Source organism: Teleopsis dalmanni, chromosome 1 (genome assembly GCF_002237135.1).
Source record: "Teleopsis dalmanni isolate 2A chromosome 1, ASM223713v2, whole genome shotgun sequence".
NCBI classification, from domain to species: Eukaryota; Metazoa; Arthropoda; class Insecta; order Diptera; family Diopsidae; genus Teleopsis; species Teleopsis dalmanni.
The window spans coordinates 194,639,246-194,666,031 of record NC_051846.1 but is presented as its reverse complement, the minus strand read 5'-3'; the positions used below and the strand labels follow the sequence as shown (position 1 = coordinate 194,666,031).

The 26,786-nt window shown below is 29.1% G+C and overlaps 1 protein-coding gene and 1 non-coding gene across 5 annotated transcripts; one reads left to right on the top strand and one right to left on the bottom strand.

Annotated features, from left to right (window-relative positions):
* The first annotated feature begins 988 nt into the window (after positions 1-988).
* On the top strand, positions 989-26,786 carry LOC119671032 (ATP-binding cassette sub-family A member 3). 4 transcript variants are annotated; one of them, XM_038081520.1, is made up of 17 exons: positions 989-1,210; positions 17,026-17,353; positions 18,276-18,332; positions 20,107-20,698; positions 20,761-20,904; positions 20,971-22,251; positions 22,340-22,673; positions 22,740-23,274; positions 23,335-23,681; positions 23,740-23,865; positions 24,052-24,276; positions 24,597-24,747; positions 24,815-24,991; positions 25,044-25,703; positions 25,775-25,882; positions 25,951-26,139; positions 26,521-26,786. In XM_038081520.1, exons 2-17 carry the CDS (start codon positions 17,142-17,144, stop codon positions 26,558-26,560), a joined length of 5,178 nt encoding a protein of 1,725 aa, XP_037937448.1. In that variant the 5' UTR covers positions 989-1,210; positions 17,026-17,141; the 3' UTR covers positions 26,561-26,786. The 4 variants fall into 4 exon arrangements, with proteins under 4 accessions (XP_037937448.1, XP_037937451.1, XP_037937449.1 ...); XM_038081521.1 differs by lacking the exon at positions 989-1,210 and adding an exon at positions 11,554-11,638; XM_038081522.1 differs by lacking the exon at positions 989-1,210 and adding an exon at positions 11,573-11,591.
* On the bottom strand, positions 9,308-9,408 carry Trnay-gua. Its single transcript has 2 exons — positions 9,372-9,408; positions 9,308-9,343 (listed from the first exon to the last, which is right to left on the bottom strand). It is a non-coding gene; the product is annotated as a tRNA-Tyr (tRNA).

Below are 26,786 nucleotides of genomic sequence, written 5' to 3'. Positions count from 1 at the left end.
CTGCACTTATTTATTATTTTCTGTTAAAAGTTTTTGAATGTATTTATAAATTTATTAAACATATAAAATTTTTACAATGGTAATATTGGTAAAATATCAATATTCGCTGCCATGCCGACATAATTTACTATTTCGTTTAATTTACCATCAATGTACTCGAACTCACACATGGTTATCTTTATAGTCTATAGTTCTATCTGATTTTATAAAGCAGTTTTTCACAATTTGAACTTCTAACAATTTTTTTTTAAATTAATAAAATTATTGATATATTTTTTAATATATATCTCAAATTAAATAATAATTTCAAAAATATTATTATTTCAAATATTTAAGTGTTTGTATGTAAACTAATGATATTGATTTATTTTATTTTTATTTGAATTTAGCATTTGTACTATACAATACAATAAATAATTTATTGAATAATAAAGCAAATTTTTCGAGGTGGCATCACGGAAACATATTTTTCTATCTCAACAGCTGTGACGTCATATGTTGAGTACACTTCTAAGAACAGCTGTTGTTTATTTATTTCGGCGATGGAGAGCAAAAATGATGTAAAGCTTGTTAAAATTATTAAAAACCGAACACGACTCACCCGTGTGTACAAAAAGTATAGGCAAATATTATAATTCTTTAGTAATGGTTTAGAATTCGTTGCTTTTTGTACTAAAAGTGCAGGGCTCTATAATAAAAATTATTTAATAATTTTTAGCCATTAACTAAATTATTTTTTTAATATAAATTTTATTACATATAATATCACTAAATAAAAATAAAGTGTATTAAAAAAGAAAAAAGTTTTAGAATAAACTGCGATATTTGTTGTTGGCTGTGTTTGTGATGAAATTCTTTTGCATTTCTTGTTTGGTAAAATGAAAAAAATGACAACTACAAAAACAACAAATGCATAAGCAATAAATGTAAATAAATTGTGATTTTATGTAATGAATAAATTTACTATTTATTTGGTTTATTGATAAAATTGAATAAAAGAAAAAATTGATTTTTTTGTTATTAAAATCGGAGCTGAAGCAGTCCTACGTATTTTTTTGCGCACAGTCCAACGAGTTGAATTCGCAAGCACAGTGACGCACAGCCCAAAATTCTAATAAGAAAAATGCAATTACACCAAACGGAGTCCATTCGATAAGCATTCGATTCGTAAAGAAAACTTCAAATTGGATTTTTTTTTCATGTATACAGGGTAATTTTGTGTTTATGTAATTTCTAATTGATAATAAAATATAATAATGTATATACAAATGCAATTCTTGGTGTGTGCGTGTTTCAGTTTTTAATTATATTTTTATAATATTACATAAAAAAGTGTTAATTTTCGCTATCGGCTTTGAACTATGAAAATATTTTCACAGTGGGAGAATTTAATTAAAATCCAGTATCAACTAAAATAATGTTTATAACTGTGGTATGGATTTTTAATAAGGTGTTAAATACACCTTATTTGACTATTTATTCCCCGTAGTTTTCGGTTGTTTATTTAATTTGTTAATGATTTGTTTGTATTTGAAATTAATTGAATTTTGACAAATACATAAGTGTATTTAAATATGTTAATTTTATATAAATGAAGTAATTAATTTAAATATCTTAAAAAAAATAAATTCGTAATAGATATACAAGTCTGTATAAAATCAATTAGTCATATTTTAAATACTTTAAAAAGTAAATAAAAAATATTTTGTCAATAAAACAGCAGGCGAAATTTTACGAGTCAATAATATAACCGGCTAAGTAAATAAAAAAAGAGCAAGGAAAATAATAAAAAAAGGAGCTTGTTATACTCTGGTAGCATTTAAGTGCAATACAATATATCATTTTATGTACTTACAGAGATACAGATTGTCAAAGACTCTACTTAAAAAAGCATGTAGTTATATAAAGCTATATTTCTCTAAAAAAGGTTCAAAAGAGTTAAAATCTTCAATATTTTTCAGTCATTTAAATACGCTTTAATTTAATGCTTAATACATCTTATAAATAAATATATATATATAAATATATATATATATATGTATATATATATATATATCAGGCAGCCGATATGTTATCTGATTGACGCAATTTAACAGAATTCAAGAATGAAATAATGGAATATATACATATATATACTAGGGTGTAATATATAATATTTATTGTTTATCCCAGAAGAAATGGAGTTAGCATCAGGCAGTCGATATATTATCTGATTGATGCGATTTAACAGATTTCAAGAATGAAGTAATGGAATTATCATCACATAGTTGATACGTTTTTATTAATTATTATGTTGAGGCTAGTTGAGTCAGTGCACTTGAGCACTTTTACTCTCTATTAACTGCGAGGTTTGTTCATAACCCCTCTCTACGCTTTGACTTGATTATTGTTTATCACTTCATCAGACTAAGCAATGATTGACCTCAGATCTACATATCTCCCCGAGGAGCCTGGTACCATTCTGAGTTGTTGGTAAGCCTGTCCTTTTTCGTAAATTATTTCAGTTATAAGACTTGAAGACACGAAGTATGCTTATCATGTGTGCCCACTTCATTCTCTAGAGTAAAATTTATTGTACAAAAACTTCAAAGATTGGGCTAAAACTTAGAGAAAGAAAAAGATCATCAGTAGTGAATAAGTATCTTTTGTCAATTTAATTACAAATCCAGGAGCTAATATCCATCCAACTAATAATATACCTTGAAAAGAAAAAGATATGAAAGTAGGACAGAAAAAGATGTTATTCTCAGAATCAATACGGTCTTTTTTCTTTACAAAAATATATATAACTCCATATATTGTATTCACAGTTACAAAACATCGCATATTCAAAACTAACATAAATGCTGTTCTTTTTTTTTTTTTAAAGTGAAACGTGAGGGAGTACTAGTGCCTACTAGTCAAACATACAGATTTCATTAATCAATATGCACGTCCAATAATGCACCACAGAATATCCGATTTGTGTGCTTACACAAGTCAAATTAGAGCTACAGAGTAAATACGAAATCGTAAATAGTTGAGTAGGGCTTATTTTCAATTGATCGGGAGATTCAGCAGGGTCTTACGTGCTCATATGTCTTCAAACGTTGCTGTATAGACACCAAAGATACAAACTCTTCAGGGATTAGCCCAGAAGACGTAAATGAAATCATTTTGAATGATCTGAAAGTTAAGCTTGTTATTAGTTCGAGAAGTGTATATTCTTTGCTCACAGTTGACCAAATATCACAGTGTTGATGATTTTGAGTACTGTTTGGAGGTGTTTTCGCATAACAGAGCATCTCATTTCTTGATGGTATTCAACTAATATATCGCGCAGAAACTGTTATAAAATTTTTATATAGTTATAAATATTATTAATATTAAAAGAGAGTTCTCTAAAGCGCTACACACATTTACGGAACCGCGTTAATCTTTACAGAAAAAATGAATTGCTTTGACTGCACGTAAGGATGGAAAGATAGAAACACAATACAAACCATAATGTCTGCTATAATTCCAAATAGTTGCTATTAGGTTTTCGACCTAATGTTCTGTTGACCCTTACAAGCACTGAGATATATTTAATATATAATTTTAAAACGTCAAGTAAGTGAATGTATTTCGAATGGAATGTACTACGAAGTGCAAGAGTAGTGGCTTTATGTGATATATTGAATGAATTGAATGAGAACACAAGCAAATAAAATTTTTTTTTTAATTTTTTATAATTAGTTTAATTAATTTAATTAGTTTAATTAAACTTTGTATTTCTTGATAATAATAATTAGTATTTTTATATTAACGGGAGATTGAAATATGTTTTTATCTATTAATTTGTCTAGGTTAAAATTAAATTCATCCCACTGTTTAGTTAATATCTATGCATTTTCTTTTCTGAATTTTCTGAATTGTAATAATTAAATTCTACAATAAAATTTAATTATTGATTTTTGTTTTACCGAATAATTTCATTTCCTGGTAAACAACCATTGTATATTTGTTTATATACTTGTGTGTCGATAATATATATACTAATGACGCAACTATTTGGACATTTAATCGTTTTTTATAATCATTTATAATTTAATTAAATTAGCATATAATTTTTTTGACAGACTATTTATTAAATAATTAAAATATTTCAACTAAGTTTAAACTGTTATAATTAACTGTATTCTATAAATGCATGACATCCTCTAAATATAAAAATTTTGATCTATGTCAACAGTAACTATCTTTCAAATATGAGATATGCATACCAATTTAAATATGTTGGATAGTACGTTGGGTGTTCTGTCAAAAAACATGCTAAAAGGCTAAATGAGTAAGAAATGTGATAATGATTAAGCATTAGTTCATTTTGGTCTAAGATAATGGAAAAAGTATTGACCAGTACGAAATTGATAAGATTAATTATCAACTTCATATGAAAGCGAAATTTTATTTTTATTACTAAACATTGTCACATAAAGGTTTTAAAAGACTTAAATTACTATAAAATGGCTGTAATATATGTCTTGGATCATCTTATCGCATGGCATAAATCACTACTTTTATAATAGGAGAAAAATATTGAAATCTATAGTGTGTAGCTTAAGCTATCTACAACCACCTTTAAAGAATTTAATAAAGAAACCATTCATATTTTTAATCGTCACGTGGACACTAAAAATTTTAGTCTTTAAAATAAGTTCAATAAAGAAGGAGAGAGAGAGAGAAACAAAGCAAAGTTAGCTTATAGAGGGACATCTCTGTATTATTAACATGGTTTCCTGCAAGGTAGGCTTAACATCACGATGTTCTTCACACATACATTGTTACATTGCGCCCATGAACGCCCCATTGGAATCTCCTTAGTAATTCTGCCGGTTATCAATGAAGAGATGCATGCAAGACATAACTTGCATTTTGGTAGGATGCGAGACAAATCTTAAACTTCTGCTACAATTTGGGCTGTAGCACCTAGTGTACCTAAATGCAACCATTTAACTGAACATTCTTCCTGCGTAAGTTTGGGTATTAACCACAGCCACTACGACTCCAACCTCAACTGGTAAGGTCAGCCGAAGTTGCGGGCCATTGACCCTCATAGTACCGGATTTACACCTTCGGTCGAGTGTCGCAAGTGCCGCGTCACTTACTACCACGCATATTCCCAGCATAAGTGTCGGTGTGGTACCGGGATTTTAGTCGCCTTTTACGACAGGCATGCCAACCTCAGGAATATTTTTACCTCTTACTTGAAGGGGGAAGCTTATGGAGGGAACGGGAAACATAGCAAGCATAAGAAAGAGTAATAGAAAGAGTTAGGCATGGAAAGAGAAAGGGAGGGAAATAGAAAAAAAGACGACCGAGAGAAATAGAGAGTTTAGATAGAGATAAATTGAGAGATAAGTTTGTTTTATAGGAAATTAAAATGTGTCTATAAGGCTTCGACAAATATAGCGTTGAGTATATCACAATTCAGATTGTAATAAACATCATTTAATACGAATTTTATATAAAATATTGAAAACAAATAATCATAAATGATAGAAGCTTCAGTTTTAACGTTACATGTAACAAGGTATAATGAATGAGGAATAATAACCATAAATGATAGAAGCTTTAGCCTTGACGTTACATGTAACAAGTGGAAACGAATATCATCTACTGAGATTTCTTTAAATTTTTACTATGATTTACTAAGGCCGTGTGCACTTTTGTCTTTACCTTATTTACTAAAAAAATTAAATTAATATAGAGTTAATTATTATTATTTACTATTTGGTTAAAAACGTTGAGTAATATAGTGGATAAGCATAGGAGGATAAGAAATAAAGTATCAGAACAAATTTCGTATGAGCTTTATGACATGTGAAACCTTCCCAGTGTTATTTTTTCTAAAAGCAAGCATAATCCGTTAAATTTTTTTCATCTTTTTAACAATTAAAGTGATGTTATCAGAACTTTTGCCATTTTCAAATTCGTCGTGGCTCTCCTGACAGAGTTTCTGATATCTTGCAGAACATCATCTCACATAGATTCATTGTTAAAGACAGGATATAATATTTTGGAAGTATTGGTGTATTTATTTGTATTTGTAAACATAAACTAAGTATCGATATTCCCTGACAGTTTCAGTGTACATCACTATCAGTGCAACCAATACATAAAAAAAAATTCGATAAATAAGATACATTTTGTGCAATTTCAAGATTCTCATTACTTTAGATTACACCCGGTATATAGTTGTGACGTATGAAGACGATAATTTATAGCACTTATTATCAACGCATAGTTTACAAATCATTACGTCATTCAACAATAAATAGCAACAATTTTTTGTTTGTAATTTTTATTAGCAAATATTTCACTACCTTTTTATAAAATATTTATTGACAATTCCCTTTGCAATGCAGGACACGTGTTGGCTATAAATGATTTTATCGGTGGAAGTGTTTTATAAAATTGTTGCATATTAAATGTTACATAACAATTTAAATTGATAAACTAGGGAACATTTTATATGAAATATGACATTTAATTGGTCACTGAGCTTAGTGGAAATAATCCATTATTTTTATGTAGATTTTACTAATAAATAATGAAAGTGAGTTGGCTGAGTTGGCTGAGTTGGCGACCTTGTTTGAGTGCGTAGGTGTTCTTTTTGAATGAACAAAAGCAATTAATGTAAGTAAATCCTTCAGTTTTTCCTTATTTGCTTCGGGGTGTAGATTGTCGGTACAATTTATGGTAATTTTGCTGATGTATTGTATATAGAAAGAAAGTATTTGGTCAACGTTTTATACTATAAAATCAATAAATTAAACTTGTAACATTTTCAAGAATTTACAACATATTCTCTGTATTAAAGTAAAATATTTGATATATTTTTCTGTATATTAAGTTGAGCTAACAAAAAAAAAATCATAAAAGTGATTAGAAAAAAATTCCTGATGTTGCCACCAGGCAACATCATTGCTATTGCAAATTTGTCGTATAGTACAAAGCATTAGCATTTGAATTAGTACCTTTCTTATTCTTTCATAACTTTAATTGAGGTCTAAAAATATTACACCTCAACTTAACAAGAATATGTATATTTTGCTTGCGCGTCTTTTCCAGTCTCGTACATCAAGTCTAGTTAGTACTCCCTTCACTTGATCACTCCACCGGAGACACGGTCTAACTCTATAGCTTCTTCCGCCAACTACTGTTTCAAACACCTTTTTCGGTGGAGCATATTCAACCATTCTCACGATATGATGAAGCCACCGATGCCACTGGATGTTAATTCGCTGAATTATATCATTGTTGTGATAAAGCTCGTATAGCTCGTGGTTCCTTCGTATGCAGTAGTCGTTACTAACTCGTAGAGGATCAAAGATCTTACGAAAAACTTTTCTCTCGAACACTTCCAGTGTTGCTTTATCATTCTGTGATAACGTCGATGCTTCTGCGCCATACAGAAGCATAGGGAGAATGAGCGACCTATAGAGCGTTATCTTTTTTTTGTCGAGAGAGAGCTCTACATCCCAATTGCTTACTGTGCCCATAGTAGCAACTATAAACAATGGTGATTCTTCGTCTGATATCCAGGCTGACGAATATGTATATTATACATTGAATTATAAATGATGAATAAAAATTAAGTACGCCAACATTGACAATAATATAAAAAATAATAGCCGTTTAATTTGTACGAATAAATTTCTGATGGAATCGTCTGTATAAACATTTTCCATATTAATAATACAGATGTAACTAGCAGTATTAATAGATATTATTATCAATTTCGAATTCAGTACATTGTTGTTATCAAAATAATGTTTATTGTCATAAAAATTTTATTTCTAATATTTCTTCGATAATATCAATTTTATTATTTTGCCCTTTACTAGCGAGCGAGTATACATTGTGACCGAAAAGTTTTCGGGAAATTTTAAATAAAACGCAAAATTCTTAACCTTCATCAATATTTATTTTATCTCCTTCAAAATATGCTCCATTAGAAGCGATACACAAATGCCAACGTTTCTTCCAATCATCAAAACATTTTTTATAGGCGCTTTCCGGTATGGCTTTGAGTTCCCTCTGCGAATTCTGTTTTACGTCTTCTATGGATTCAAAACGCGTTCCTCTGAGTGGTAATTTGAGGTTGGGAAACAGGAAAAAGTCACACGGTGCAAGATCAGGTGAATACGGTGGCTGTTCGATGGTATTTATTGAATGTTTGGCCTTAAAATCGTTGATAATGTTGAACAAATTGAGGTGAATCGGAACAAGCCGGGCGTTGACACGTCGCATACACAAATTGTCCACCAAAATCAAACGAGCCATCTCACGACCGATGCCTAGCTCTCGTGCTATCTCTCTAACACTCACATGAGGATTTTTGAACACGATTTCCTTTGCCTTTTCAATGTTTTCGTCGGTGGTAGAGGTCGAAGGTCGTCCAGAACGCGGCATGTCTTCGACGGTCGTACGACAGTCCTGAAAGGCTTTGTACCACTCATAAACTTGAGTTTTCGATAAAACTGATTCCCCATAAGCCTTTTGTAGCATTCGCAACGATTCTGCACACGAAATTTCGTTCGAAAAACAAAATTTGATGCAAACTCTTTGTTCAATATTTTTTTCCATTGTTTTTTTCGCAACGCACTACTGAGGTGAACTGGTTTCAACAGCTGCCGTAAACGAACTGTCCGACAGATCGCGCTCATTTTTGGCATAGTAATTAAGGACAGTGCTGCCAAACTACATAAACTTAAAATATCGAAAAATATACAGCGCGCGAATTTTAAATGAGAATATCCGAAAACCTTTCGGTCTTAATGTATATACGAGTATAAATTCTGCGCAATTTTCTAGAAATTAAATTTTATTTATTATGTAAATTTATTTTAATTATCCATTTAATTGTAGTTTGACTACTACAAAATTGCTGATAATTAAAATTATTTGGTTTTTTAATTCATGTAATATTTTTTCTTATCAAATTTTGCACAGTTCTGCAGTTTTGGACAGAATTGAAGCTTGAAAACCTAAACGATATTTTTTATACTAATATGTGTGTTGCTTTAAATATATTTATGTTTATAAACAATTTTTATTTTTACTAATATTGATAAGAAGTATACGAACTTTAATCGATAATACTAAAAGCAACCAAAGGCAAATACGAAAATTATTAATAACATATGGCCTCGGTCTTATTAATTTTTGATGAAAATTGCATTATTTATTGAATTGTAATATTTAAATAATGAAATGTAATTAAATATATTGCATATATGTAGGAAAAAAATTTAATTGAATTAAGAATTAAAAAAAAAACGTTTCCTTCGAGCCGGATTTGAACCAGCGACCTATGGATATCTGTTGTATATTCTTCTTAAAACCATCTACAGTCCACCGCTCTACCAACTGAGCTATCGAAGGTTTTGAAATACTTTATGTCATGCTTTATTTCAATATTAAAATGATTACTCGCTATATATACGTAATATGTTATTATTTAATTATATTCTTTTTTAATCTTGATAAGGTTATATAAATTTTAATTTAAACATTTTGTAAAGTTTAAATTGCAGTCGTGTTTATAAAACAGTTATATAGTTTTGTTTTACGAGAGAAAACACTATCTAAAAGTGATATAATGTTTAAATTTATATAACACTAAATTGTTTATACCAGATTTGCCTGGACTATGAAAGTGTTAGCAAGAGTACTCTTGCAAAAACTAACACTGATATACTGAAGAATTTTGGTATAGGACGATTTATTTTTTCATGTGACACTTGGATAATACACATATTATATATATATATAGATGGACACCACCCACACGCAGAATATTAGGTTTAACTATATCCATTAATATATATAGTTAAACCCAATATTCTGTAAGAAGCGTTTGTGGTGTCCATCTATGGATTACCTCTAAATATAGTGATATACTATACTACAAAAGTGGAGGTTATGTGTGATGATAAAAAACTATAAAATTTTAAAATTAATTCAGGTGATAGAAAAAAATTTATGTTCTTAGCACCAACTGCTATGTACCGACATAATCATCACCTAATTTCAAACTACAATAACTTTTGAACTAGTGGTAACAATGCGTCCAAACTCCTACTGATTTCAAAAATGCCTACTGATTTTATTAGTTATAAAAGTGTGAAAACAGCTTAGTCTCTTAAAAAAAAATTTTATCTGTGACGGAACTCAAAAGTAATCGTGTGATAGCGCTATATTATTAGAACCCTCGAGTCATAAAGTAGCAGAACGTTACTAACTCATGAGAAAATCGTAGAAGTTGTTAAGACCTATTAAGGCTTCACCTAGACAAAACTAGACGTAAAATTTTAGAAATTCCAAAAAAAGTAGATTTCTTGGATTATCCAGAACAAAAGTTAGGTTCAATTGACAAAAGGGACTGTTGCTATTGCAGGAATGGAATCAATATCCAAATACTAAAACACTAATTTATCATGGTTTACTTACTACTCTATTGGTATTTCAATTGCTATTGTAGGAATGAAATCAATTTCCAAATATCACAACACTATCATTTATTATGGTTTTGACGGTCGTCACAGTCTTTCATCGCTCTATATTTTTGGAGGATTTTTGAAAGGTGTTCCAAAGTCGTTACAACTAAACATATCCGTTAATGCTTAGAAAATTGACTTTTCAGTATGATTTTGCAACTTCATAGACAGCGCGCAGCAACCAACAACAACGGTTTGATAACGGTCCAAACTTTATTTCGCCTCCATACTAACATGCATGATTACTAAATATAAACCCGCTCGACTTTTTGTTATTTAGTATTTTTCAGACTAATGTCGGTAGTAAAAAGTATATAAAAATGTTGATTGGCTGAAAAAATCTATTCTACATAAATGGATGAAGATCCCTTCAGTTCATATACGTGCAGCGTGCAAATTCTTTGTTGACCCCAAGAACCATAGTATGCGATAAAGGCGATCGATCATATTGTAAATTCGAAATGATTTCGAAAAATTTTTCGTAAATGTTTTCTATTGCTTTTAATAATACTTTATTTGAAAAAATAAAAAGCGCAACTGAACAATCTGAAAAGTTATAATTAAATTATAGATAAACTCGTAAATCATACATAAGGTCTAAACAATATGTCTACTAGCTATTCGTAGTAAAACTCAAGTAAAACACAAATAAAGTAGGTACAAACTGAGACCTAATATAACAAGGGAATACATAAATAATTATAAAAAAATGTTTTTTTCAATATTGAATGAATTGCATTAAAAAAAACTTAAATAGTTGTTCACGTGCAATGTATCTCGTGAACTCCTGTGAAAAATTTAATAATGTATAGCTTTTTGTTTCTTTTACCTTAACATTGTTCAGGGTAACGCACTCAGTGTCATGGAAAGCTTATCAAGGTACATGGAATGGTTATCAAACATTATCATAAATAGAAAATTAGATAGATAGAAATTTGAACGAAAATAATATATGTGTTGTACTATGTGTAAACACTAATCATTTTAATGAAACACGTATTCGAACAGTTTTTATACGAACGCTAAGGTATACGGTCATGAGAACGGAAATATAGAAAATATTCATTGGTAATCATAGTACATTTTTAGTGCACAATTTTATTGAATTAGGAGCAGTAAGTATGACTGACTAAAGTGATTAAAATGTGGAGAGTAGAGATTAAATATATATTAATTATATATTATTTATATTTTAATTATGAATGAAAACGGTTTTTATACGCTGTTAATTTATTTTTAATAAAAAAAATAAGTGGAAATAGATTTTGAATTTGAATCTTGAGTTTAAAAAATAATTAGTATTGAATTGAGCATTTGTTGTATCCGAAATTTATTTTATTTTTATTTTAATTTAATAATATTATTTATATTTCAAACACAAATAAGTCTTGAAGAATAATGCTGAAAAACTGTATATACTATAACATATTATTTATAAAGAAATGCTTGCATAGCTAGATATAATAAATTCTCCTCTTCCCCTACAATAGAGAAGTCTAAATTATAATTTTGATAATTATTACGAAGTCTGTTTATAGCAATTTAAAAGTTTTAAATACTATAATATCTGATTTATAAAAAACGAGAAATTATAAATTCTAATCGTTCCATTCAATAGAAAAATATCCTAATATTTTATATATTAGAATTTTGATAATTATTACGAAGTCTGTTTATAGCAACTTAAAAGTTTTAAATACTATAACATATTATTTATAAAGAACGCGAAATTATAAATTCTCCTCTTTCCCTTCAATAGAGAAGTCAAAATTTTTTATATATTATAATTTTGATAATTATTACGACATCTTTTTATAGCAACTTAAAAGTTTTAAATACTATAAGATATTATTTATAAAGAACGAGAAATAATATATTCTCCTCTTTCCCTTCAATAGAAAAGTCCACATTTTTTATATATTATAATTTTGATTATTATTACGACTTAATCAATTATATCAACTTAAAAGTTTTAAAATCTACAATTATTTAAAAAATAATAAAATAAATTATGAATGAACTATTCATGAATCATCGAGTTTAAAATAGTAAAATGGAATTTCTCAGTATCAATTCAAGTATCTGCAAATGAAATCAACACATTTGTACCTCATGCAGTACTCAGACAGGTGCTAACTGAGAACAAAAGTACGCAGACGAGTATAAAGTTTATATAGTTAAAAGTCTGTTGGAAGTCGGCAATCAGCAATCGGCATTAAAATAATCTAAAATTTCTTTTATTTTATAAATACAAAATGACTTGTGATTTTTATTTCGTGTTTTTCTAGCAACTTTGTGCAAAATTAGTTTTTTTGATCAGATACACAAATTAATTGATTAGATTAAATTGAATATTCCCCGTGTTTTTGTTTATATGAAGATTTGTCCATATTACATGTTTAATTGCTATAGGGTTTACAGGTATTTTAAGTCCATTTAAGCTTTCATTATACGCAAACAATTCAATTGAAAATAAGAGGAATAATAGAATGAAAATACTGTCACTTTCTTTAAGTACATTCCACTTAATTAGATTAAATGAAATTACACAGACAATTTAATTTATTTGCTACCATGAATTAATTGAGCGGATAAACATTTTTGTAATCTAAGATTTAAATTTCAAAAGGTTTAGCTATCATTTACACTTAAATTGTAATGTAAATGATAACGTAGTTAACATTGATTTTGCTTTCATTATTCTTGAAGTTAATTTATAAATTTTCTGATTTATACAATAATTATATATTAATTTCTAATATCTAACATATCTAACGAATATATTTTTGATTTTAAATTTGTTCATAAGTGCTTTATCTTTGCTTTTTTTCCCTCAATAACAAAACTGCTGAAGTTATAATTAATTGATATGTGCACATAAACTATTATTAAATAATAGTTACTATAAAAAAAAATAATTTTTTAATGTTAGCTAGATTTCTTGCTACATGCAAGAAATACATTCTTTTTTGCATGCTGAAACCCTCTAGTTTAATTTTTCTAATTAAATATTGTAATAAAATATTAAATACAAAATACTGCTTAATATATTTTATCACCTAATGATTATTTTATTTTTTTTTTATTACAAATTCAATTTAAATAAAAACCATTACTTTGGGTTTATTAACTATCCAATAATAAAGACTAACAATAAGCAAAGTATATAGTAGTTGTAAGCAATGTTTAGTTTAAGATATAAATATACTTCATAAATATTCTGCAATATGTGTCATTTTTCATATAAAAACTATACAAAATCCATATGAAAATATGCTAAATTGGTTTGATAAGTCTAAGTATAAACGCGTTGATTTATTTTGTGTTATTAGAGTATATACTTGTATTTAATTTTAATATAAATTCTAAAGAAATAGGTTTCATAAATTAAAAGACAACTATATATGGATATTTCAAATCCAGTCCCCAAACTTATTAACCAACTTAATATATTTTTATATATTATAGTCGGAATACGAAAATAACAATCATTGCTGTAAGTTCTAAGCTTAACATAGTACATCATGTAGTATATATTGAGTGATATTAGTAAGTATTCGCATTTCACTATATGGTGTCGGTATCTGAGAAAACCAAAACGTCAAATGAACACGTCACACTTAAATCAAAGTGACATATTTTTCTTTGTGATTGGTGCAGAAGTTTTTAAGCATCTATCATATAGCTCGGACCGTGTACCATCTAACTGTTATTTGTTTCAAAGCTTTCTTAATGGATACACACTTTTCTAATGATTCGGAACCAATTCACGGAAACTGGTACGGAAACTTTTATGCATCCAATGTATAGCCTGGACCTTGTATCATCTGGCTACTATTTGCTGCAGTCTCTGAAACGCTTTTTTAATGTATACTTACCAATATCACTTAATATTTGAATATAAGAACTATTACTAAATTTATGTAAATACGCTATATTCGATTTAGAAGAATATAAGTTAATATTTTAGATTAAACAACCTTTGGAGAGTACCAAAAGGCATGATATATATATGCACCACCTTTAAGTCTGCCATATGGAGAGTATCTTACCTAACGAAAGATTTTTTGTGCTTAAATAAGTTTTGATGCAAAATACTGCTATATGCCAGCTTAACTTAACTTATAATGCTTAAATTGCTAGTAGAAAAGAGTAATTATCTTCATTATTTCTTATAAAATATTTTAATTGTCTTAAATGTTTAAAAACTCGTTTTTTATTCTTGTACTTTTGTTAAAAAAATTTTTTATTGCATAAGATATTATATCCAATTAGCAAAATATTGTATGCTTTAAACTTTAATGAAACCTTAGAGTATTCTAAAGTGACGCCTTCTTCTCTAGATAGTTCTATAATGTTGTTTACGTGCAATTAAATTTCATTTTTGATTTTTTTTCTCTTAACCTTTATATGTACATTCCAAAGTTTATATCAAATGATTTTGCATTTTTAATTGTGAATCATGCATTTGGGTTATTAATAAGTAAAATAATGCTTTTTTATATTTGCGACAAAAAAAATATTAAATTAAATTAAATGAGATATTATATCGTTAAACAGTTATTTAGAGTTGGTTACAAATAGAACATTGCTTTTCCCTAACACGTGGGTCTCATTGAATCACGAATTATATTCGGACTTATAGCAATTGTAAGATAAGCAATAGGTGATTTATTTAAGCCTAATGACATATTTGCCTAAGTTTTTTTAATAATAAAATATGTTCTCTGGAGATATAAAAGTCTCCTGAAGAGAAAGACCTTGTAAGTTTCAAGTTTATAGATTAGTTTCTATCACTTAGTTAACTTAGTAATTAGTTATAATAATTCGAAATCTAGTTACAGTCTTACGCATCATTCCTCTCTAGACGCCCTTGCTGCGTGCATAGCTTCTCCATTTTAGATACCGCGTGTGGGGTTAGTGTTCCTCAACTCGATCATCTCCCCTGTAACAATAAATTTCCCTACATATTTTTCCATTGACTGTGACTGCGAACTTCATTTTGTTGAAGGTCTACCATCCTTATGACATTACCAAGCTAGCAATGCTTCTAGATGTTGATTCGCTGAACAATATCTATGTTGGATACAATAGTTTATTGCCAATTAAAAGGGCAATAGGACTAAACAGCTAACGAAGAATTCTTTTCACAAACACTCCTGTGATGTTTCGTATATTATATGACAACAACCCTGCATCCGCATCATACACAAGCACGATTTGTCGATCGAGAGATACAGAGAGCTTTATATTCCAATAGTCTATAGAGCTCATTGTACCACATAATAGGAATTCAGCACCTTTTTTCGTCTTATCTGCAGCCTAACATCCTCGTCGTTAGTTATGACAGATATATCAAATATTTCTTAGCTTCAAAATTTCAATTGCCAGTAATTAACGTGGCGTTTGAAAGACACATTTATCTTCTTTTTACCCGTATTCACCGCCACGCTTATTTTCACATATTTATTTTGATAGCAGCAAAGTTGGTTAAATGGTATACCATTACAATGAATATTTGCACTGTTTGAATTACGATATCTTATCAAAAGGTTCGGAAAACAATCCAACCTTGACTGAACCTTGACAGGGATATCAAATTTAGATATTGTAGACTTGCGATGCGATTTCTTATGGGACTATCAAAAGCTGCTTTATGAACAACAGAGTCATGTTAGTTGTGAGTATTTTGTCAATGGTGGAACGACCAGGTAGAAAACCGAACTGATAAACTTCAATTAGTGACTTGGCATGTGACTTCAAACCTTCACATAGTATTCTTAAGAGGGTCTTTTACATGAAAATGATTAAAATTGGAGTTTTTATTAACAAATCACTGCCAGACTTGAACAATTCTGCAAATAAACCTGTCACGTTAATGATTTGCAGCGCTGTAGATATAACTTGAACTTCGTTCTGCATAAGTGGTGATATTTTAACACCATTATTTTCGATTGGGAACGCCAAATGTGTTGTTCTAGTTACAAGCGAAGTACTGTCAGCACCAGATAATAGATTGGGGACACTTTCGTTCCGTATATCTACTTATATGACATTTAAACATTATTACTTAAAAATTTATGTTATGATACATAATATGTGATGTAACAAATTATTATTATTTCACATAAAATAATTTTTTTATTTATTGAAAGGCTCATTATATTAATATGAGCAGCCTTTATAACCTTTTATTGTTTACTATTAAAACAATTAGATTGATATGCAATATATTAATAAAATGTGGTATAATGAAATTTAATCGAATGTAATAGAAGTCGATAAGTAGTTTTTCTTATATATAGCATATTATTATATTAGTTAATATAATAGTAAATTGATAATAGAATTCGATAATTATTTTATCTCATACTTAAAATATTTACGTAGTTAATATAATGCATTTATTTTATCAATAGAGTAAATGACATCATATCTTACGAGTGTCATAAATTCGATATATGTTAATAAAAGTTAATTTTTGTTTTAATTTTATTTATAGGCTCGACCACATCGGAGCACAAATAGAATTACTTTAAGTGAAGTCAATCAACAATTGAAATTAATTTTTAACACACATTTTTTGCTGTCTTGCGTAAATGTCTGATACATTATAAAATGGCAAAGGTCAGTAATTGGGAAAAATTTAGATTATTATTGTGGAAAAATTGGATTTTGCAATGGAACAACAAATGGCAACTCGTAATAGAGCTATTATTGCCGGCGATTTTCTCACTTCTGCTGGTGTTGGTGCGAACACTTGTAGTGGCCGAATCTAAGCCAGTGACTGAATATCCATCGCTGAATATATCCAATCTTGACTTTTTCAAGTGAGTATATAAAATTTTGCATGAAACAGTATTAATTATTTTTTTATGAGTACTTACTTTATATACGTTTTAATTCTTACTGTATTGATTTGAAGTGATAAGGCTTTTTATGAGCAAAAACACTAAGTTCTCGCACGCGATAATCAATAATTACAGTAAATGCAAAGAAATTATTGTAATTTTATTTACGGAATTCTGATTACATTTAAACAAGATTAAGTTATTGTTCATAGAATTAAGCAGATTATTTAATGAATTTCTAAGTAACTATTAGAGGTTATGACTTTATAATTGATAGCAGTTGAAAGCAACTAATAAAGTATATAACTTCATTAGAAATTGATTTTGAATAAACTATATAAGCTATATAGAAAAGTTTTACAATATTATATTGTTTTAAAATTAGTCATACATTCCCCAGTCATATACTTTGATCGTAGAATAAAATTGACAAAAGATATAAATATACCTTTTATTCAATAAAAAATATCAAGAAGTTGAAATAATCTAATAAATATCTTAGGGATTATATAGTGTGTAGTAGAATTTATCGTAAAGAAACTGATATTTGAACGATATCTAGTCATAATTTGTTTATATCTATTAAATATAAAATTTCTAAAATATTAGTAAATATTTTTAATTAGACAATGGAAATTCATGTATTTAGTTTTTTTTTAGCTTGCCAAATGCTTATTTAAATAATTTTCTATATTTTTTTAAATATTATTTATATTATTAAATTAATTTCTATGATATAGCATATGACGAATTCGAAAAACTACTTGCAGTTTATATACTTTTTATAAGTTTTAAATTTATTTTAATCAATTTTTAATTTACTATAAAACTAAACATTATTAGTGAAATAAAGTGTTTAAGAGATGTTATAAACTTTATTGTGTAAACGGGAATATTTCAGAAAATCTATAGCTCATGCTAGAATGGTGCAAGCTATGATGAAAGCATTCAAATCAAGGTAATTGATTCTAGTTGAAAGTAGTCGATGATTATATATTTTCTTACTTATTTTTCAAACTGTAATTCTAATACGTTTCTTTTTAATTAATTTTTCACTAATTTGTAGTAACTAATAACTTTAAATATTTGCACTATATCATTAATAAAGTAAAGCGATAAAAAAAATTAGGGTGTTTGTTCCTGCTTGCTTTGCTCATCAATTTTTCTGTCTAATATATTAAAAGTTTTTCTTTTCCGGTAATAATGTATTATTATTACTTATTTTGAACATGTTGTTGTTGGTTAAAATATGAAGTTAACATAGTTCTATCATAAGTAGTCACTGACGAATAAACTACAGTTTCTAAAATATTTTGACCTAAAATTCTATTTTACTAATAAATGTCATAATTTCTATTAAACTTAAAGTATTTCAAAATGTAATGTAGCGGACACAAGTTGACTGACAATTCAATACTATACAATAAATGGCTTTAAGATAAAACAATAAATTATGCACCCATCCCTATTCATCCTAGGTGTGGAGAAATGACTTATTCTAATTGTATTTGCTTAGTTCGGAGCGGAACTTAGTTCGAAACTTTGAAGAAAGTTTCTACAATATAAAAAAATATAATTAATTAATAATATAATTTTTGTTTATAGTTTTTAAAGATTTTACGTTTTAAGTTTACAATTAATTGTTTGATTAGTAAGTTTCTAGAAGTAAATCCTTTATTTTTTATCCCCTATAAATATGCAATAAAATTAAAACAAATTTTTATGAATGTTTGGTGTGGCTTGCTTCTGCTAATTAGTAAAATACTACCTAGTAGTTCTCCTTATCATTTCCTTTGATTTTTTAAATAATATACAAAATTCTTTTCAGTTTTATAATTTATTTTAAAAAATTCATCACATGACCGCTTTTTATTTCAAATATACCAGCTTTTGAAGCTCAAAAATCGTATATCTATACACAATAGCAGGTGAATAAAGTGAGAGGCAGAAAAAATAATTAGCCATTCCGTCTTTAAACTTTCAATAGCATTAAATTTATTAATTACTATATTTAACGTTATACATTTTTTTGCACATTTTTTTGTACTAAGTTATTGAACTTCATCACAATGCCACGTAATCGGCGGATGTGGCAACCTAAATATTTTTCATGTTGGTCTCGATAGTAGATACGGGGCGCTTTAGTAAACTCGTCCATTCAAAACTGTTACTGTCTATACAAATCCTTATGATGTCATTTGTTAATAAAAATATAGATTACAACTTTTAATTATTTCTATTCTCTATAATTTTATATTTACAAAATTTTTTTGAATGACTATATATATTGTAATATTACCTATGTAATATATAGTTTTGATGTGTGCATTCATGGCCTGAAAATCTTCACAATTATAATTATATTTATAAGACATCACAGAAAATCTCATGAAATTTACCCTATTATATGTATTGTAGTATGTAGTTGGAATTGGAAATATTACACAAATAAATTTTACCAAACTCACTAAAACTGCACAATTATTAATTTGAAGCTTGAATTGCAATCCCGCTTTCCATACTAACAACAGTTAATTAAAAATTAATTAATAAAAAAATTAACAACACCTACAACTATAATGAGAACATAGTTAATTGCAACTGCTTATATTATCTCATCTTAATGAAAGCATGCTAAATTAGTATTGCTGATAATTTTTTTGTTCTTAATTTCTTATATTTTAAATATTTTTATTATTTAACTTTAATGAATACATTATATAAATATATAGAGATTCGGTTGGATTGCAAAGTAGTATAAAGTACCCAGCGATGGAACTGCATTACTCGCCTACAAATCCATTACTGGATAAAATAGTAAAGTCTGCAACTGAGACTTTAAAGTTGGTCTCCTATAAAGGACATCCCAACTCATCAGTATTGGGAATTGAACTATCGAAATATAATTATTTTGCTGGTGTACAATTCGATGACGCTTGGGCCAACATTGAAACGTATCCAACAAACTTTTCCTATTCCTTACGCTTTCCCAGTGAACTACGTACTTCCACTTTCAACATCGCCCTAACTTGGCTAACGATGATACTCTTTCCGTTATTCGATTTGACTGGCCCACGTAACCCAAATGCTTCTGACGGTGGCATACCAGTAGGTTATTTGCGGGAAGGTTTCATTCCGGTACAAAATTCTATTTCCATGGCGTATATGAAGTATGCTAGCGGTAATGATAATTTACCTGATGTTGTTATGCAACGTTATCCGTATCCAGAGTATATTTTCGATCCTTTACTCGAAGGTCTTGCATCGATAATGTCATTGATTATATTATTGAGTTTTATTTATCCTTGTACTTATATAACAAAAGTAAGTTGCAATTATAATTTAATATTACTGTGCACTAGATAACGCTTATTTCTAATTTCTAGTATATAACAAATGAAAAGGAAAAACAACTGAAGGAAGTTATGAAAATAATGGGTCTTAATAACTGGATACATTGGACAGCTTGGTTTGTTAAATCATTCTTGATGTTGGGAATTTCAGCGCTTTTAATTACAATTTTAATTAAAGTGAGTTTAAATTAAAATGAAGTGAATTTAAATTATAGACACTAAGATTTTGTTTTTAATTTACAGATTAAATGGACTGATGGTGTGGCAGTGCTCACCTATTCCAGTTGGTCGGCGTTATTTGTTTTCCTACTTGTTTACGTGATTGCCAGTATTTGCTTTTGTTTCATGATGGCCACATTCTTTTCAAAGGCTAGCACTGCAGCCGCGGTTACTGGTCTCGTTTGGTTCATTGCTTATTTGCCTTTCTCATTTACTTATAACACTTATCAAGACTTAAGTTTGGCTGATAAGTTGGGTTGGAGTTTAGTATCGAACACTGCTATGGCTTTTGGCTTCAAAGTTATACTTGCACTTGAAGGCACCGGCGAAGGCTTGCAATGGAGTAATTTATTTAAACCTGTATCTGTTGATGATAGCTTATCACTTGGCTTAATAATGACAATGTTACTACTTTCTTGTATTATTTATATGACAATTTGCTTATATATAGAACAAATATTTCCGGGTGATTTTGGTGTGCCCAAAAAGTGGAACTTTCCGTTTACTGCGAAGTTTTGGTGTGGAGAAAGTGAATATATTGGTGTAGAAGATATACCAAATAGTGATATAATACGTAAAAATCCGGATGCTTTTGAGGCGGAGCCAACTGGCAAATATATAGGCTTGCAAGTTAAGAATCTTAAGAAAAAGTATGGTGATAAAATGGTTGTTAAAGGACTTTCTGTTAACATGTATGAAGATGAAATTACAGTGCTATTGGGTCATAATGGTGCTGGTAAAACAACTACAATTTCAATGCTCACAGGCATGTTTCCACCAACAGCAGGAACTGCTATCGTTAATGGTAGTGATATACGCACAAATATAGATGGTGCACGTATGTCGTTAGGCATTTGCCCACAACATAATGTACTTTTTGACGATCTCAGTGTAGCTAACCATATTGTGTTCTTTAGTCGATTAAAGGGACTCAAAGGTGAAGCAATAAAAAAAGAAGTGGATAAATATTTGAGAATGATTGAATTGGAAGATAAAGCAAATGTGGCATCATCTAAATTATCTGGTGGTATGAAACGAAAGTTGTCAGTTTGTTGTGCTTTATGTGGAGATACTAAAGTAGTACTTTGTGATGAACCCAGTTCGGGTATGGATCCATCTGCTAGACGGCAGTTGTGGGATCTATTGCAAGCTGAAAAAATGGGACGTACCATTTTGTTGACAACACATTTTATGGATGAAGCCGATATTTTGGGTGACCGTATAGCAATTATGTGTGATGGTGAATTAAAATGTCACGGCACATCATTTTTCTTGAAGAAAAAATATGGCTCTGGTTATCACTTGGTGAGTTAATTTTAAAAATTTTTTATTTAACTTCATTAAATTTGTATTTATAAAATAATTTATTTGTAAATTATCTTATATAATAAAGATTTGTGTAAAACGTGAAAACTGCAATTCAATTGAAGTCACCGAGTTACTTAATGGTTTTATACCCGGTTTGCAACCGGAGAGCGATATTGGAGCAGAACTTTCCTATCAACTGCCTGATAATTACTCAACGGTATTTGAAGAAATGTTCAGAGCTTTGGAAAACAATTCTGAAAATTTAAATTTGAATGGCTATGGAGTTGGTATTACTTCAATGGAAGAAGTTTTTATGAAAGTTGGCGCTGAGAACAGTGGTGATGGAAAACGTAAATTGCATAGTGCTATAATGAATGGAGGAAGTGGTTATGCAGATGAAGATATTGAATCAATGCACTGTAAGTCAATTGATATTAAATGGAAATAATATAAAATATAAAGAAATAAATTTTCTTTAATTTCAGCTGATAAAATTTTTGATGAGAATACACGCCTATTACAAGGAACTGATCTAGTGGTAAATCAGTGGCATGCTATGTTTTTGAAAAAAATTCTTTATACGTACAGAAATAAGTTACTCTTGGCTATACAAAATATCATGCCAATATTTTTCGTTGTTGTGACTATACTCATAAGTCGCACACAGGGTACATTTAATGAATTACGTCCTATAACATTGAATTTGATGCAATATCCGACAGCAGTTTCTGTACTCGAAACTGCGCCTGATGTTGAAGAAAACTCTTTTGAGTCACAAGTAGCCGCTGCTTATAAAGTATTAGCAACTTCATATGGTCGCAATTATGAATTCGAATCAACAGGTTCAAAATCATTTACAAACTATATGCTAGAATTGGGGAAGACATTACAAGTACGAATTAATTCACGTTACTTAGCCGGTGCCACGATTTCAAAAAGCAATTTTACTGCATGGCTTAACAATCAACCATTGCATACGGCTCCATTGACTGTTAATATGGTACACAATGCTATGGCTAAGTAAGTAAAAGTGAAACTCAAAAATAGTATTAAATTGTATAATATATATATTTCTTGTAGAGTACTTTTGGGAAATACTACTTCAATTTCTGTTTCTAATGCTCCTCTACCCTACACTACTGAAACCCTTTTGAGTCAGTTGAATATTGGTAACAATTTGGGTACACAATTGGCTACAAACTTATGTTTCTGTATGAGCTTTGTTAGTGCTTTCTATATACTTTTTTTGATCAAAGAACGAGAATCCCGTTCAAAACTATTACAATTCGTTGGTGGAGTTAAGGTTTTGACTTTTTGGTTAACACAATTTCTTTGGGACATGCTAACTTATACATTTACTGCCTTGGTTCTAGTCATTACATTAGCCTGCTTCCAAGAAAATGGCTTTTCCACATTTGGTGAATTAGGTAATTATGAGTAAAGTATTTTAAATTAAAGAACTGTTAATTTACTTTTTGTTTTTAGCGCGATACTTTTTATTGCTCTTGATATTTGGATTTTCTGTGCTTCCTTTTACATATATAATTTCATTCTTCTTTACGGAACCTGCCACTGGTTTTGCACGTATATCTATTATAAATATTTTTGCTGGTAAGTGTTAATATTACGGTAAAGTTATTTAAGCATGGATAGTTCTTTCGTACTTGGAGAAACAGCGTGTACGGCTATATTTGCGGTACATGGATTCCGATGCCAAGTGATCCCGGAAGATATCACCGGGAGCTCTAAAACATGTTTTTAAATTAATCATATATTTATATTTTATATTGTCAATAGGTATGGCGTTATTTATTGTCATTATGGTAATGTCCTTTGATTTCTTCGACACTAAGGATACTGCTAATATGCTGCAATGGTTCTTTAGAGCATTCCCACATTTCTCATTGGCAATGGGTTTGAATAAAATTTATGTTAACGTAGCTACACGTAATGCTTGCAGTAGTCAAATTATAGCAATATTGCCGGATGCTTTGCGTTGCCAAATGATGCCCAAATGTTGTAGTAAGTTGAAAGAAATTTATTTAATAATTTATTTTTTACAAACAGTAGTGTTTTTTCGAACAGTAGTGAACTACAACAACAAAAATTTTATTTTTTATATTATTTTATTAATTGAGTTTTTGGCTGACCATACAGCTGTTTCGAATATTGCCAAATACCCATCATCGGTGGTCTTGGAAATAATTCTTGTATTTAATTATTAATAATTTATTTTTTTAATTAATAAAAATTGTATTTATTCTATGGATTTATTTATTGATTGACCGAAATAATTATTTATATTTAATTGGTTTATTCTTTGTTTTTTCAATTATATTAAGATACAACACCATACTTTGATTGGAAAGAGCCTGGCATATTACCTGAAACAATTTATATGATTACAGTTTCTGTTGTACTATTCTTAGTAATTATAATACGTGAATATGGTGTGATAAGTGAACTTATGTATAATATACGCAAACGCGCCTTGTAAGTTTATATAACAATTGTCTTAAAACTACTTTTTCTATCGGTTTTGTCAATTTATAAAATTTAGTAAACCTCCTCCACCACCAGAAGATGGGTACCTTGATGAAGATGTTGATAATGAACGTCAACGTATACTGGCATTGCGAAGTGAAGAATTGGTTGAACAGAATTTAGTTCTAGATCGTGTTACAAAGTATTATGGCAAATTTTTAGCTGTAAATCAAATTTCTCTATGTGTAAAACAGTAAGTAAAACTACTCCAAGGCTACCTAATAATTATAACTTATAACTTTTAGAACTGAATGCTTTGGTTTGCTTGGCGTAAATGGTGCTGGTAAAACGACTACTTTTAAAATGATGACTGGTGATGAGCGCATCACATCCGGTTCGGCATATGTTAAAGGAATGAGTTTGGAAAGCGACATGAACAATATATACAAAGAAATCGGATACTGTCCTCAGTTTGATGCGTTGTTAGAGGATCTTACTGGACGCGAAACGTTAAAAATATTTTGCCTACTACGCGGAGTGCAACGAAATCGAATTACGCATATATCTGAAGAGTTGGCTAAATCATTTGGTTTTATGAAACATATTGATAAAGAAACAAAAGCTTATAGTGGTGGCAATAAACGTAAATTGAGTACAGCTATTGCTGTTATTGGACGACCAGCAGTTATATATCTTGATGAACCTACAACTGGTATGGATCCTGCTGCTAGACGTCAGTTATGGAATATGGTTTGTCGTATACGTGATTCTGGCAAGTCAATTATATTAACTTCACATAGTATGGAAGAATGTGAGGCTTTATGTACACGTTTGGCAATAATGGTAAATGGTGAATTTAAATGTATTGGATCAACACAACATTTGAAGAATAAATTCTCTAAAGGCTTGATTTTAAAAATTAAAGTAAAACGTAACACGGAACTCATAAAACGCGCCTCTAGAAAGTAAGTTTTTTTTTCTTAATACCTCTATTATCCAATAACAAAATATTTTATTTTCTTTCAAACAATTTTAGTAGCAAAAATTATGATGATGAGCGGTCAGTTCCAACACAAGTATTACAGCAAGAGATAGCTAATGTCAAAGAATTTGTGGAACGAGAATTTCCTCAAGCAATATTGCAGTAAGTACCATAGATTGTCTAAGGAGAGAAACTTTTGAAATAAATATAAATTTTTACTTCTATTTTAGGGAGGAATATCAGGGTATACTCACATTCTACATTCCACTTTTTAGCATTAAATGGTCGCAAATTTTTGGTCTGATGGAACGCAATCGTGAAGAACTCAATGTTGAAGATTATTCAATTAGTCAAACGACTTTAGAGGAAATATTTTTAGAGTTTGCAAAATACCAACGAGAAGATCCAAGGGCCATAAAGTGAGCTTTGTGATTTTTTTTAAAGCTGCTTTACTATTATTTTCTGCAGTATTTGGCTTTAATATGCACAAAATAATAATCTACACTAACGCTTACACTTACATACCTAAACACGAAAAACGCACTTTAATATATATATTTATATGTAATTAATTTTGAATACTAATTAATTTTTACTAATTATTTTAATTTGTAGGTTAGCAATTATGATTTTATTATGTAGTTTTAGTTTGGCTTTGTATTATATTATATTTACACAAATTCCGAAAAACTTTACAAAAACTGCACAAACGGATTGAATAATTTAATTATAATTATTTTAAAAATTTAATATAATCTTATAAATATTTGCTTCTTCTTTTACAACAAACGAAACTAAAGCACAAAAAAGGGATACCTTTCATGTTCCTGCTATGGTTAATTGAATTTTGGGTCGTAACTATTATACCTATTACTCAGTGATAAATAATGCAAGTACAATCCTTTACAAAAGGACTTAATATATAGAAGTTTTGAATGAACAGGAAAGATACTACATAATTTTAAAGCTTTAATATGCTGATCCTACCTATTATGAAGCCTTAACTCTAAGCATAGATAGTATTTTTTTATTTTACAATTTTATTGAAGTATTTTTAAATGTCGCA

Bases quoted from the DNA above. Each gene is read 5' to 3' on its own strand.
- LOC119671032 (XM_038081520.1), top strand. From the start codon at position 17,142: ATGGCAAAGGTCAGTAATTGGGAAAAATTTAGATTATTATTGTGGAAA. The intron at 22,674-22,739 runs GTAAGTCAATTG...CTTTAATTTCAG, and splicing joins AGATATTGAATCAATGCACT to CTGATAAAATTTTTGATGAG. The intron at 26,140-26,520 runs GTGAGCTTTGTG...ACGAAACTAAAG, and splicing joins GAAGATCCAAGGGCCATAAA to CACAAAAAAGGGATACCTTT.